A 13,596-nucleotide genomic window follows, 5' to 3' on the forward strand; every position below is an offset into this window, starting at 1 on the left:
GAGCAGGCATTCGCACACACAGGATACATTTACAGGGTCAAGTACACAAAATGTAAGGAATACAGAAATTAAGGTCCCAAGAAGCACAGTGATGAGCTCTTCACCTTGAGTCTGCCCTTTCTGATTCAAGCTTTAATTTCATGACCACTTGTGCACAGGACAGAGCTCCCTGCTTCAGCAGCAGTTTGATATGCAGGTTACTCCTTGCCCTATGGCTGTGAGCTTATAGCATTTAGTTAGCTCTCAAACAAAGCTTTCTAGGTGCAAGTTCTTCCAGTGGTCATTTTCTTCAGAGTACTTGTATTGAGTTTGCATTCTCAAAACAGTTTCAGTTGAAACCAGTAATCATTAATGCTTCTGTGAATAGGACTCAGAGAGGCTGCAAATGCCAGGTGTAACAGGGTTGCAGTGCCCTAACTCTGTACTTGCAGTTAGGCAATACCAGAATTTGCAATAGCCTGGTCAGGAGAAACCAGGAGGAGATTCTCATCCAACAGAGAAATTACATCTGCATCTCCTCCTCCAGGATGGCCACTGGCAAACCAGTGCACCCTGCAGCTGCAGCCAGCCATTAGCACTCACTGCAAACTTTTAAGCCAAACTGGTCTTTCCATAGGGATAAGGAAAAAAAATAAAGGAAAACAATCAAGACAAGGCATATCACAAGGATCAAAAGCTGAATGAAAAATAAGAAGTTACTGAGTATGCTTTGTAGGATCCCCAAAAGAACAGGACAACATGGGGATAGGAGGTCATGTGCTGTAGGTGTGTGTGGCATTTTGGTCAGGACCATATGGAGGTATTGTGGCAGCCTAGCAACCTTAAGTGCAATTTCAATCAGAATTTGTAACAGGTTTCTCTTAAAATTTCAGTGTATTTGTATATAAACACACACCATACATGTCTGCAAGACAGTATTTTTTGTACTGAGGTTAGTTTATTGTTTTCTCACAGCCAAAGCAGAACCAAGAGGGAAAAGGAATGTTTTCAATAGTTCAAAAGGTAATTTAGTTTTTTACTTTTTTAACCTATTCTTTCTCCTCCATAAACACACATAGTTTTGTTTCACTTTGATCCTGGCTGTAATGGATGAATACAGAAGAAATGCATCTTTAAAAAGCAGTTGCTCACCTGACATGCTTTTTAAATTAAAAGAGAATTGAGATGGAGCCTATGGCACTGCTGTCAGCCAAAATCAAATTGATAACAGCAAACTCTGACCCTTGGGCTATTACCCATAACAAGGTTTATTTAAGGCAGTGGTTCACCCAGACTGGGAAACGTGATGCACACACAGAGGTAACTGACTTAGTGTTGTACCTTTACAACTCCCTGCAGCTCATTTTTTTCCTGAAGTTGTTTTTGTTTTTTGTATTTTTTAACTGCAGAGACTCTACCTGAACTATTTAGAACAGATGTTTAGGAGCAGGTTTTTTTTTTCCTTTTACCATTTAGTTCTTGACAAGATAAATTCTGTACAAAAGATTTTATCTGCTGTAAATAGATGGCAATGGATATAAGTATTAGGTACCACTTTGCAAAAAAAAAAAAACAACTGAATATATAAATAGAATTTTGATGATAAATATGGAAAAAGCTAGAAGTTATTTAAAATTGAAGTGTCTTAAACAGAGTCAGCTATGTATGGGGTTTTTTTACTTAAAACCACACTTTATGCTGCTTTTTTACTGAGGAAACTTATAATAACAACATATATTATAACAAAAAGCCCTATTTCTAGATATGCATAATACCACTTATTGTGTGTATAAGAAATAGTACTTCCTTTTTAGAATTTTTGTCAATTTTCAAACCGCCAGAAGGATTTACAGGATTATCAAGTTAGGAAATCAAAATAATTCAGCAGATTATTTAGAACTTTTACCTGAAAAAAAAAACAAAAACAAAGCCAAATAAACCCACAACCTCCTCCCTGGCAAAGATCCAAGGTGGCTGATTTCCAGTGTGCCTCATTTCATAAAAGTCAAGTGTGTCACACTGGAAATAGCACTTAATATGCATTGTGTTCTCTAATACTTTTGTATGTTATTTCTCACTTTCCTGTACTTTTCATGCATGGCTAATGTGGCCCCAGAGTGGTGTTTCTGGTCTTCACATTTTTGAGTTTGCAGCCTGAATTTAATGTAAAATCTTCATTATTTTTTCTTGTAATTTTCACTTGACTGAAGAAAAAGTAGATGCTTACACATCTTAACAGTAAGGTTACGTGAATGCAGACTAAATCATATTTTTGTTCTCTCAGATTGACTCTTATCTCACAGTATGAACATGACCAGTGGCTACAGTTCCCTCTGTTGGCTTCACTGTGAGAGACCACATGAGGTGTTTTGCACAGGCTGTCCACAGCACTGACTGCGTTTTGGCACCAAGGTATTTTTCTGTCTTAATTTCGAATTCTGTTAGTACTAGGAGTAAATTATTTGTTCAATATTTTACATTTCCTGATATTTAATTGAATTTAAAGACTTTGATAATAACAGAAAAAATTCTCAGTTGTTTTATTTTCTTGATTCTTTTTTGGGGGGTGGGGATTATCATATATTTTAAAGTAATATGGATTATACTTACAACTTTCAAACTACAGCTTGGAACTTCGGTGCAAATAGCTTTCAGAGATGAAACAAAGTTAAAAGTAAGGGGATCTGTGTCTCTCGAGAAACTTATGAGAAGTCGTACTTTAATACTTCGTAAAACTAATGCTTCTCTTATCTTCCCATCTAAATACGGCCAGTACCTGTGGAGAAAGAAGACAACATTTGCAGAGAACTTTTAAAACTTTAAAACATTTGGGAGAGCCGCTGCCAGAGGGCGCTGCTGGCCAGCCCAGACATGGCCACAGAGCATTTCCCTGCTGACACAGGTCAGGGAACTGGAACACCGCATCTCCCTGGCTGGCATCCCTTGTTCAACCCCTAAGCACCGGGACAGCACAGCCTGGGCACTGGAATGCCTTCTGTGATTTCTCCTTGGGAAACAGAGCTGCTGTGCAGAGTGCCTGTGTCCTTCAGGAGCAGCAGATGAGATGGGATGCTTATGGAGGATGCTATGTGATAGGAGTGCAGAAATTCTGCCGTGGGATGGTGGCTTCCACGGTGCTATTCTCACAATTGACAGTTAGCTTTGTATTCCTGACATTTGGTGGGAGCAGGGCAGGGTAGGGAGAATTAAACAAAGAAAAATGCACGTTTTCTACATTCCAACAACATCAAAACACCAGGGCTAATGAAACCCGAGCTCTACCATGCCAGAAAATAACTTAGAAGCACAAACTGGAAGCTGGCAACGTAGAGATGCTGGGGCAGTGCCTCAAACACAAATCCATGATGAAGGAAAAATGCTGACAAATTCACACAGGTGCTTCCCTGCATGTCCCTAACCCAGTAGATTTCTGAATGCTTCCACCATGAGAATAAAGTAAGGAGGAGTATAGGAGATAACATACAACACTGTAGTGGTTCTACATACTAAGATGCTTTCCAAGATAAAGGAGAAGTAGGAAGCATACATAACATGAGACTGTGGTTCCTAAAGCACTGCCCATGATTCTTTCCCTGTGATGGAGGCTGTACATAATGAATTTATTGGAAAAACTCTCTCATAATCTTAAAAGAGTTTATGCTTGGTATCAGTCACATGATAATTATTTTTTGAAAATTTTGAACAGAACAGCTCTAAATAGAAAAGAGTACACAACCACATGCTTAGTTTGGCTTAACTGTGTTCAAATAAAATGCAAAGATGGAACAGCAGGCTTTGCTAGGTTCTGAATTCATTGTGAACATTATCAAGAGTAGGAGGGACCAGTGGATAGTTGCCTCCTGAGCTGGATGGTTTTGATGCACTCTGGCTCCAGTGTTGGACCCATGAATGCTTTTTAATGGTCCATACAAACTGGCTGTTTGAACATTATGTAGTTTTGTTTGGTTTTATCACCTCTCAGTTAACCAAACTGTGAAATCATTCAAATGTAATCTATTCTGAACTGGGAGTTTTCATTTATATGTGTATGCCAGTAAGATAATGACATTTCCCACACAGTATACACATTATTTCTCTCTTAACACACTGTCATGTTGAATATCTGCATGATACTCATAATATGCCAGTAGTTGTGGGCTCAGAATAGTCAATATAATAGTGCAAGAAATAGGATTAATGTGTAAGCAGACTTATATTCCTGGGTTCCAGTCCCATGCAGATGGTCAGACTAGACAATTTCTGGTCTCCTTCAACAGGCAGATCCAAAGCTTAGGACCCTGAACTGGAAATGTCCTCTTAGGTCCCAATTCTGCTCCCATTTAAGTCAATGGTAGGACTCTCACTGATTTCAATAAGAGCAGAATTGGGCCCCAAGAAACTGGTGCACAGTAGTAACTAACCTCCTGTGAGTTAATTTTCTCCAGCAGACCCTGCTGGCATTATGGGAACCAGCTGGAGCTGGACACTCACCGTTTAGCGTTGGTGTCGATGACAATGGGCAAGTAGTCCATGACAGCAATGTACACAAACTGTTTGGCATCGTCAATAACACTGTAGATAGCTTCGATATCCAGGACTCGGTCCTTGGGGCAGAAGAGTTTGGGTGAGTTCTGTGAAATGAAAAGTTGAAATATGGCATTAAAAACTATTTATTTTCTCTCCCCCTCAGTCTTGAGATGAGAAGTAGTATCCATTATTTTAGCAGAGATTATTAACTTCAGCTGTCCTGCTCCTGCTAGAATACTCAAAGCTACAAAGGCAAGCTACTTGCTTACTTGGCCCTCAAAAGCCTCAACATTTAGGTGTAACTGTTGGTAAAATGCAAAAGACACAGACTTCAAAACATCTACTGTAATGAAAGAAGCTGTAATTGAAGTTATATTTCAGGGAATTTTGGTCCAAAGAGCCCCAGAACTGGTTTCTGTTAGATGGAGTGTTCATATGTTCTTGCCACATGAGCGTGATCCTTCACTTGGTAGCAGGAATTAAGTGTTTTATATCAGTTGCAGGGAGACACTGCAGTTTTGCAAGAAACTTATCTTTAAAACAAAGCTTCAGGTATGAATTTCCCAGTACAGAGCTGGTAGAAGCCCAGGTTGCAGCTTTTCTGCAATCTTCTGGGGGTGTCAGAGGCAAGGTGAAGCCAGTGGAAATTGCTCATCTGTGGCAGATGTGCCCAGGACTTTCTACTCTGCTGCACAAGCAGGGAGAGAAAAGTGAATCCCCCTTTCAAGTTGCATTGACTTCATTTCTGGGACAGAGGTTGTTGAAGGCACTTTAACCCAGATGGAACATGTGCTTTTCTGCCACTGTAGCACCTTCTCACCTTTGTCACTTGCTTGGGTTGCAGCTGACATCCAGATGAGCATCTTTCCTTTAGGGAAAGATCCCAATGGTTTTATTAGTCTTCCTTAATTTCAGTACACTGCCTGTCACAGTGTTTTCTAATTACTGACAGTGTTCTTAAGGATTTACTACAACTAAGTACAGAAAATACTAGAAAATTAACTGTAGCAAGATTTCAAGACCAATATTCCAGATCCACTCCTGAACACTAAAAAACCAAAACCTTTTACACTTTATCAGCCAGTCTGGAAGATGAGTTTGTTGCTAAGCAACACTAAGCTACGATTCCCAAGTATAACAAAAAAATTCAATGACTGTATATTACGTTTGTTTTATATAGCACAAACATTGAAGTAAGTTTTCAAAAAATTAATTTCAACTCAAGAAAAAAGGGTAAAATGATTTAAATATAGTTAAAATATTAAATATAATTTATTTCAATTATCTGACACTTTTTGGGGGTAATTGCTCCGAGATGTTATTCTTAACACTTGTATTATTTTCTTGACCTTTAAAGTTACAGAACAGCTGAAGAAAGAAATTGTCATGCATTTGCCTTCTTCAGATGTGTTCAATACAAACATCTGAAAGTGAAAGACTTCCTGAAGATAATTAGGAGAAAAATCTCATTAAAAAACTCTAACTGTAGCACTGTGGTTTGGCATTCCACTTGTTACTCTGTGGCACAGCTGATCCCTGCCCCACAGCCATGGACTGGCTTAGGACTCATCTCCGTGTTGTGTAGCACTTGCTGTTCTGATCAAGCACCCACCTGTTCCTCCTCTTCACCTACGAGGAACAGGCCTTTATTCTGGCTGGGAACAGCACCTTTCCATGCCTCTGCTCCTGGGGTGTGCTATCCCAAACCAACGGGGAGGCAGCAGCCTGTCTCTGCCCCAGGCAGGACTGCCACGGCAGCAAGGGAACTGCCTGGCTCCTGGGAAACTCCTTCTGATCATTAGCTGGAGAACACACAGCAGCATTAACATTTGGTCCACCGAGTCAGTCCCAAGCAACTCTAGGACTGCACTTAAGAGGGCAAGTCCCAAGTGGCTGTGGATACAAATTTAGGTAGCTCTTGGAGGTGGACTTCAGTGATCTGAGCTCCTGAGTATTACTGAGTCCTTCCTTTTGTTTTCTGAAGTGAAATACCAAGAGAAGAGGCTTCCATGCCTACAGGAAAGGAAAAAGTCACAGAGGAAGGGAACACTCTGCAAACTGAAAAAAAAGGTAGTCTCTCTCCATCTGCCTTTGCCTAGGATCCCAGATTCCTTAAACTGGGCCTTAACCAGCTTTCAATTCCGTGTTCCCCTCCAGGATCGACTTTCAGCAGGATTTCTCCATTTCTTACAGATTTCTTAGAAAGGAGTAGGTTTTCATTTCACGGTGCATTAGCAAACTGTCCAAAACTCTGTCTCTCATTCAAGCTAGTCCTTAAGATTCTCCAGAATCAATGGAAGTGTTCATTTTTTTCAAACCACTATTTATTCTGGCTGTCCTAGGCACTTCCACATTTTCACTCCAAAATAGTTTTCTGTCTGTCCACTGGTGCCCAGCAGGTGAAGGGGAACCCTGCCCTGTATAACCACTCATCTGCACTGTCTGATGCCAGTGGCTGTACAACTAAAAAGTGGCTATAAAGCAATGGTGGTTTTGCCCTTGTTTTATAGAGAATGGAAAATTACTCTCAGCAACTTTATCTATATTCCTGACTTTGAAGGGGCAGTTTACACTCACATAATTACCACTAAAATAAATGACACTCCACATCTTCCATCATCTCTATCTCACTGGGTACTTTTTTCCAGTTTTGCTACATCACTGATGAGATGGAGGATTCAGTTTCTTTCCATTAAAAAGACATGCACAAACAGTGCTTCCATGAGGATCACTGCTTGGATTTTAGAAGTTTTAAAATGTCATTTAAAAATAAAGTTGAAATAGATGATCTTGTACAGAAGTACAAATGCTTTGCAATAAGGTGAATTCTTATAAATTACATTGATAAAAATGCAAACTCTGCTTATTCTGTATTATTTTCTATGTCTGATTAATTGTTCATTTACTCCCAAGTCATTCACATTCTATCTATTAGTATAAATAAAATAATTTAATTTGAAGGGTCTCTGTATTGTTTTCTGAACATGACTGGAAAAGTGTTGAACATTGCAAAGAAAAGGAAATTGAATAATACGCAAATGAAATCCTGCAGCATCTAAAGTCCTGACAAACTGCATATCATAGAAACCAGAACTAAACAAAAAATAAAAATTGTGATTTTTCGAATTTCTGGGTCTTTCAAAACTCTTGTGGGTTAAGTACATTTCTTCTCTATCCTCCCCCACCACACCCTGGAACTCATTTCAGAACTTACCGACACAAAAGCTTCTGATTTTGTCTCGTTCAGCTGCAGTGTCAGTTTATTTTGAGTATCGTACACTCCATAGAGTCTCTTAGACCAACTCGGAGGTATTTTATTCTTATACCTTAATGAGCTATACAGGGCAAATATCCTTTGTAAATCCAGGACCAGGCAGCTACAGTTGTATACGATGACGCCAAGTTCCTTCATCTGTGAAATTAAAAGTTGGATCATTAGTGATATTTTCCTTGATGGATCTGTGGAAGTATGCAGCAAGAACACAAAAACCTCACCTCGGGTGCCCCAGCTTTCTGGGTGTCAGTTTCTTCATATGTTAAAAGGGAGATAATGATACTTTTCTCTCACAGAAAGTACTCTGTAAGCATAACAAGCATCAACATTCTCACATATAAATTATGAGGAAAAATAGTCCAAGTAAATACAGACAGCAGAGTACAATTAACTTCTTTAGCCTTCAACAGGCACAATCCCACTTCTCATTTAGGTAAAGGCATGTCTCCTGATCATCATAAATCTTGTCTTGGCAGAGATTTCATTAATTTTACACCCCCAGTAGCTAAGTTGTTGACAGAATTTCAATTTCAAATGTATTGTCTGGCTTTTGTAATCAAAATGTAACCACATGCTCATTCTCTCCCCTTCCTTTGCTTTAGAACAGCTCAAAAAAGGACTGGTGTGGGTCTGGATGCTATTGACCTCTCATTACCTGTATTTAAAAATAGTTCAGCCATCTTCTAAAACAAAGCAAGAAGAAAATCCGCATGTATCTGTTGGAAAACCATTTGTACAATAAATATTTAAAGGATCCATGCTTTTTTTTGCAGGCAAACTCTCTGCGATGTCTGCCTGGCATGATGAAGAAAACAAGGGTGATATGAACTCTCCAGCATGCTTACCCTTTCACTCCAAAATATTCCCACTGATGCTATTCCCTTAGATGAGATCTCCACAGTTACACGGACGAGTTTCTGGTAAAAGCGTATCTTTCTGTAAAGCCTGTGGGAACTCTGAACCCCACACTGATGATATCTCAGAGCTTGTTCCAGTGCAATTCTCCCTGACTGCAGATGTGAGCCACTCTACAGGAGTGGGCAGAGAGAAAGCGAAGGACAGAACTGAACCTTGACTCCCTCTGTGGTGGGTGAACACAATAATCCAGTGAGAAGGAAATTCTATGGGTGACACATTCTTCATGTCCCCGACCTGGAAATACCACATCCCTAAGAATACACAACACTGAGCTATCTCGTTCCTAAATATTTGCCGAATAGTTGTAACCACAGGAAGAAGACCTAATATTATTGCTACCTAAATCAGAATATTTCTGCAAGCTTCTTTAATCTGTTAGCCTGCACAACCTGAAATTTGCAGAGAATTAGAAAAAGCAGCCAAACTGCACTGCAGCCTTTCATTTCTGGATAAGCCAGTAAATTAATTTTTATGCTAAATATAAATATGACCAACATCCTAGCTGAAGAATCTATTGAAATAACATCTTTAATTTTTCTCCTGGGTGCTGGTATCTTCGAGGATGCTCCTGTATTCAGCTCTAGGCTGTCCCCATAGTCTGGGCACTATTTGTCTCCAAATATTTTTAACTATACATTAGCACTGTTTTCACTGTGTGCTGCCAATACAGCTCTCTTAATTGCCAGGCATGCTATTGCAGAGGACTTGCTAATAGTACTCTGTTACATCTATCTGCATAATGTGGTTTAATCGGCTTTTCATGGCTGTTAGTTGATTCTGACATAATTATGTGGTTACACTTTTCCTTTCATTTATCAGTCCCATTATTACCATTCCACTTTATCCATTCTATTAAAAGTAAAGATGAAAGGGTCCTCATTGCACACCAGAAGCTGCCAGGATTGCATCTGCATGAGCAACTCTCCTCGCAACAGGAGTGCCTGCAGTCCCCTCCCTGAGAATCGAGAGACTGCCCTTCTGCCTAAGTGGTTCCTCATGTAGAGATAGGGAGGAAGCCAGGGGCACTAATGGATTTTGTTAAACGCCACTTTCACAGATCACCAGCTAGCCGGAGTGCCAAGCGAAGCATTAGGCACGCCTTGGCGCCAGCCCCTCCCCAGGACCCGCTCCCGAGGGAATGCCGGGCTGGGGCGCGGCCGCCCGCAGGGAATAGGCTCAGACCGGGGGCTGCCATGGAGCCACCCAGAGATGTGGTTACAGCGCAGTAATGAACGCTGCCTTCCCAAGGTGTTGCGTCTTGCAGTTGGCTTCTCAAAGAACTGATCAAAGCTTTTCTTGTTTCTGAAGCTTTTCCCCACGGGGATTCCCTAATACGTGATAGAGGCAGGGCTCCTCTCCCTCGCTAGTGAAACACAGATATCCTCTGCTGCCTGTTTTCATTAAGCTTTTATAAGCTTAAGTTCAAATTTAACTCAACCTGAACAGTAGATTCAAAGCTACAGGCAGAGGGCAAACAGCAACTCTGATGCTTCTTGCGCAAACCAAATTTTCCGTAAGAAACCGGTTTCGATGTCAGCCTGTCACTTTGTGACCCTCTCAGCTTAGGTGTGATACATCCCCTTGAAATGCAAACAATACATGTCTGTAGTAAAACCCCACCTGTCTCCTTTCTTGTGTAACAGCCCCAGTACGTTTGGAGACAAAAAAAACCCCAAAACCCTGTTTCAGAAGCATCTTCTACATTGAGCTACTCCCATACTCTGAGGTGAGAAGAAAATGCTCTTCTTCCTATTAATCATGAAACCTTATAATCCTGGAGGCATAGGGGGCAGCAGGAATCAGGTAGTGATAGATTTAGTATGAAGTGGTATGACATCTAGATAAGGAAAAAGTCTTTCTCTTCTGTTTGAGAGCTGCTGTCATTACAGACTTTTTTTTTGTAGTCTCCGAGGAGAAGCAGAAAAAAAACATCTATATTGTAAGAATCAAAATCTGAGTGTTGCTCCCTGACTTGTCATCATGGAAATCTTCAGCTAAGCATCATTTGAGGTATCTGTTAAGGTAAAACCCTTCAGGGCAGAAGCTCTTCAGGCAAGGGAAGTATTTCTTCATCCTGCGTTTTAAGAGCAATTAATACAGTAATGAAAATGTCACTAAAAATTAAAGTGAAGAAGATCTTAAAAAATCAAAAGCTTAATGAAACTAAGGAAGATAAAAGTGAAATGAAAATATGGAGTCACAAATTGATTACCTCAAAATGGAACAAAAGTTTTTGGAAGGTAAAGTTGTACAGTTGCTTGTGAGTGATATTTCCAGGGCATGTGCCAGGGACTGGGGAAAGAAATGGCTATCTGTACAGAGAATTTTGTGTCCTCTCTTGAGCAGGATTCTTCTCCTCTTTGTTAAGAACTCCAATCAAAGAATGAAAAATATGGGAGCTTGTTTTCCTTGTTTTTCCCCATGCCATTTACATTTGTGTAGAGCAACTATTAAAGACTACCAAATTACTGTTTGACTTCCCTGCCAATAAGGGCTTTCTTAAAGCATCAGAAGAGTGAATAATCATACTTGGCTTAAGAAATGTAGTTTCCTCCCACTGTACAATGACACTTTAACTACAGAACTCAGTTAAGCTATGAAAAATAATAAATATGGCCTAGATAGAAAAATAGTAATTTTTTATGACAAGAGGAGGAATTCCTTGCTAAATTGGACAAAAAGCAGCATTTCACAAAGAGGAATTTTTACTTATACTTTTTCCATGTGCATTCATAGGCATCCTATGCAAAAGGAAGAAAAAACATGGGAAAAGAACCTGAACAATGCAGGCTATGAACACAGAGCGCTGTAAGATTCCTACCTTGAGAAACAGTTAGCAGGACTTTTTTGGTCTGTTTGGGTCAGGGGCCAGAGAGGGTGTTCGATGTGTCCTTACCCTGCACTGTGCAGACGAGACAGCTCATTTTATATTTACCTTGAGCTACACTCTGAGAGACAACCCCGCTGTGTAGGCAAGGTACTATTTGACCTACATAAGAGCGACACAATCTGGTTCACAGCTTGCAATATCTGAGCTGTGGCAAATGTAGCAGGAAGCTTTAGAAAACCCCTTGCTTAAAGAAAAAGTTTTTAGCAGTTGTTCACACCCAAACCTGATCCTGTAAACAACAGGAAGGAATTGCCTCTTACCCAAAAGCTCTGGCCACTGGCAGACGCCAGGAATCCATTGCCTGTGCTACAGAAACTCTGGATTAACTACAGGGAGCCTGTTGCACACAAAATTTACTGAAGTAGACCTTTGGTATACAGGGTAGTGTATGCATCTGTCATTTGCCTGTGTTTGAAAATGTATTTAATTGTACATTTGAGGCTCTGATTTTTTTTAATGACCAGTTTCTAAATAAATGGCTGAGCAAAGCCAGAATCACAACAAGGTAAACTAATGGAATAACAAAAAGCACTCCATACTGGTAAATCAATTACTAAAACCTACAATTTCAATAGCTTCTAAAGGAAAGTAATATACAGTATATTCATTACCAGCTTAAGACAAATCACAGATATTTACACTAATCTTTTTATAAAATATCCTCTAATTATCCAGTTACCCAGCACTCCAAACACACTTTCTTTTTCATTATCAGGCTTGCCTGATCCTTACTGCTGACCTCCCTTATGTTTTCATGTGGTATCCTTTAATACTGAGTGAATATTCCCCAATCATACATAGCACCACTGAAGGCTGCCTCTGTGCAGCTATTCTTTATCTCTCTTTACCAACATATCCCAACATATCTGCTGAGCAGATGTGCATGCCCATCGCATGCCAGGCACAGGTGACAGCCGAGGGGTGGCCTCGGCAGTGCAGGAGGAGTGTGGCATTCTGGTGGGGGTGACCATCAACAGAGAGAGAGTCGGAGATTTGAGAAAGGTAAGAAGTGTTTTTCTGTGCAGAGTTGTTTGTTGTGACTGCTGTAGCACACTTTGCTGGAAGAGGCTGATAAATGCACTTGGTGTAACCACGCCATTCAGGCAGACCTCGTTTTGATGTAAACCAAATGTGCAACCTGATGCTGAACGGGCTGAGAAGACTGTAGCACTGCTTAGCACCTCTCTCACAAAACCTCGGCAGGTATTATAGTCCACCAAAACAGCAAAAGGATGTGCCTCAGCTACCACTTCACTAGACACTGAAACCTACCCTTACATTCCTGAGACAAAAATCCTCCTTCTGTGGTTGGCTAGTAATACAGTACAGAGACTTCACACTTTGTTATGGTAAAATCAAAAGTAATTCAGTGAAATTCAAATCCAGCACAGTCCTGCTTCTGCTCCAAGTTCCACTTTTCCTTTGCTAAGAATATGGGAGCTACATTGATATTGGAAAATACTAACCAGAAAACATTAATACAAATGGGAAAGCACTATTTTCCTAGGAAGTTAATAAAACTCTGTCTAGCTTTAAGTATCAGAAAGTGAATAAATCTAAATTAACAGCATCTTTGGATGTCAGAAATCATCTAGGGGACAAAAAATGCTTTTACTTGAATTCCCTGTTATTTTGACAGCCACAAATTGCTTTTGAATATTACTTACAGAATTCAAACAGATTAAATTTTGAGACTACCTATTTCATTGTTTAATTGTGCAACTTTCCTGTTTTCTAAAGACAATTTCATTGAATAAATGGTATTTTTAAAATCTTACATTCAGCTCTCAACCATTCTCAAATTAATTACCTTGTGAATATTGCACTTGGATCTCTCTTGTGCCTGGCCTATGTACTACAGTTTTGTAGGTTTTACATTTCTGTCATCTAAGGCTAAAGGTTAATTTTCTATCATGCAGGTTTTAAGTAATTTAAAAATAATTGCCAGGTAGAATTTCTGATGAACAAGAAAAAAAGCCCTCCCACTTGACAAAAAAATGAAATTTCA

At 39.9% G+C, this 13,596-nt stretch overlaps 1 protein-coding gene and 1 long non-coding RNA gene across 15 annotated transcripts in view; one reads left to right on the top strand and one right to left on the bottom strand.

Annotated features, from left to right (window-relative positions):
• PLD5 (phospholipase D family member 5) overlaps positions 1-13,596 on the bottom strand; it is a 334,219-nt gene that overhangs the window by 13,412 nt on the left and 307,211 nt on the right. For all 14 annotated transcript variants that reach the window (XM_064414641.1, XM_064414645.1, XM_064414642.1 and 11 more), the window contains 3 exons: positions 7,721-7,918; positions 4,471-4,610; positions 2,590-2,755 (listed from right to left, as the gene is read on the bottom strand). In XM_064414641.1, coding sequence (XP_064270711.1) covers positions 2,590-2,755; positions 4,471-4,610; positions 7,721-7,918 — 504 coding nt within the window. The remainder of the gene's footprint in view (positions 1-2,589; positions 2,756-4,470; positions 4,611-7,720; positions 7,919-13,596) is intronic.
• Positions 861-2,858, top strand: LOC135297280 (uncharacterized). The gene is made up of 3 exons (XR_010359329.1): positions 861-1,002; positions 2,264-2,391; positions 2,753-2,858. It is a non-coding gene; the product is annotated as an uncharacterized LOC135297280 (long non-coding RNA).

Source organism: Passer domesticus, chromosome 3 (genome assembly GCF_036417665.1).
Source record: "Passer domesticus isolate bPasDom1 chromosome 3, bPasDom1.hap1, whole genome shotgun sequence".
Lineage (NCBI taxonomy): Eukaryota > Metazoa > Chordata > Aves > Passeriformes > Passeridae > Passer > Passer domesticus.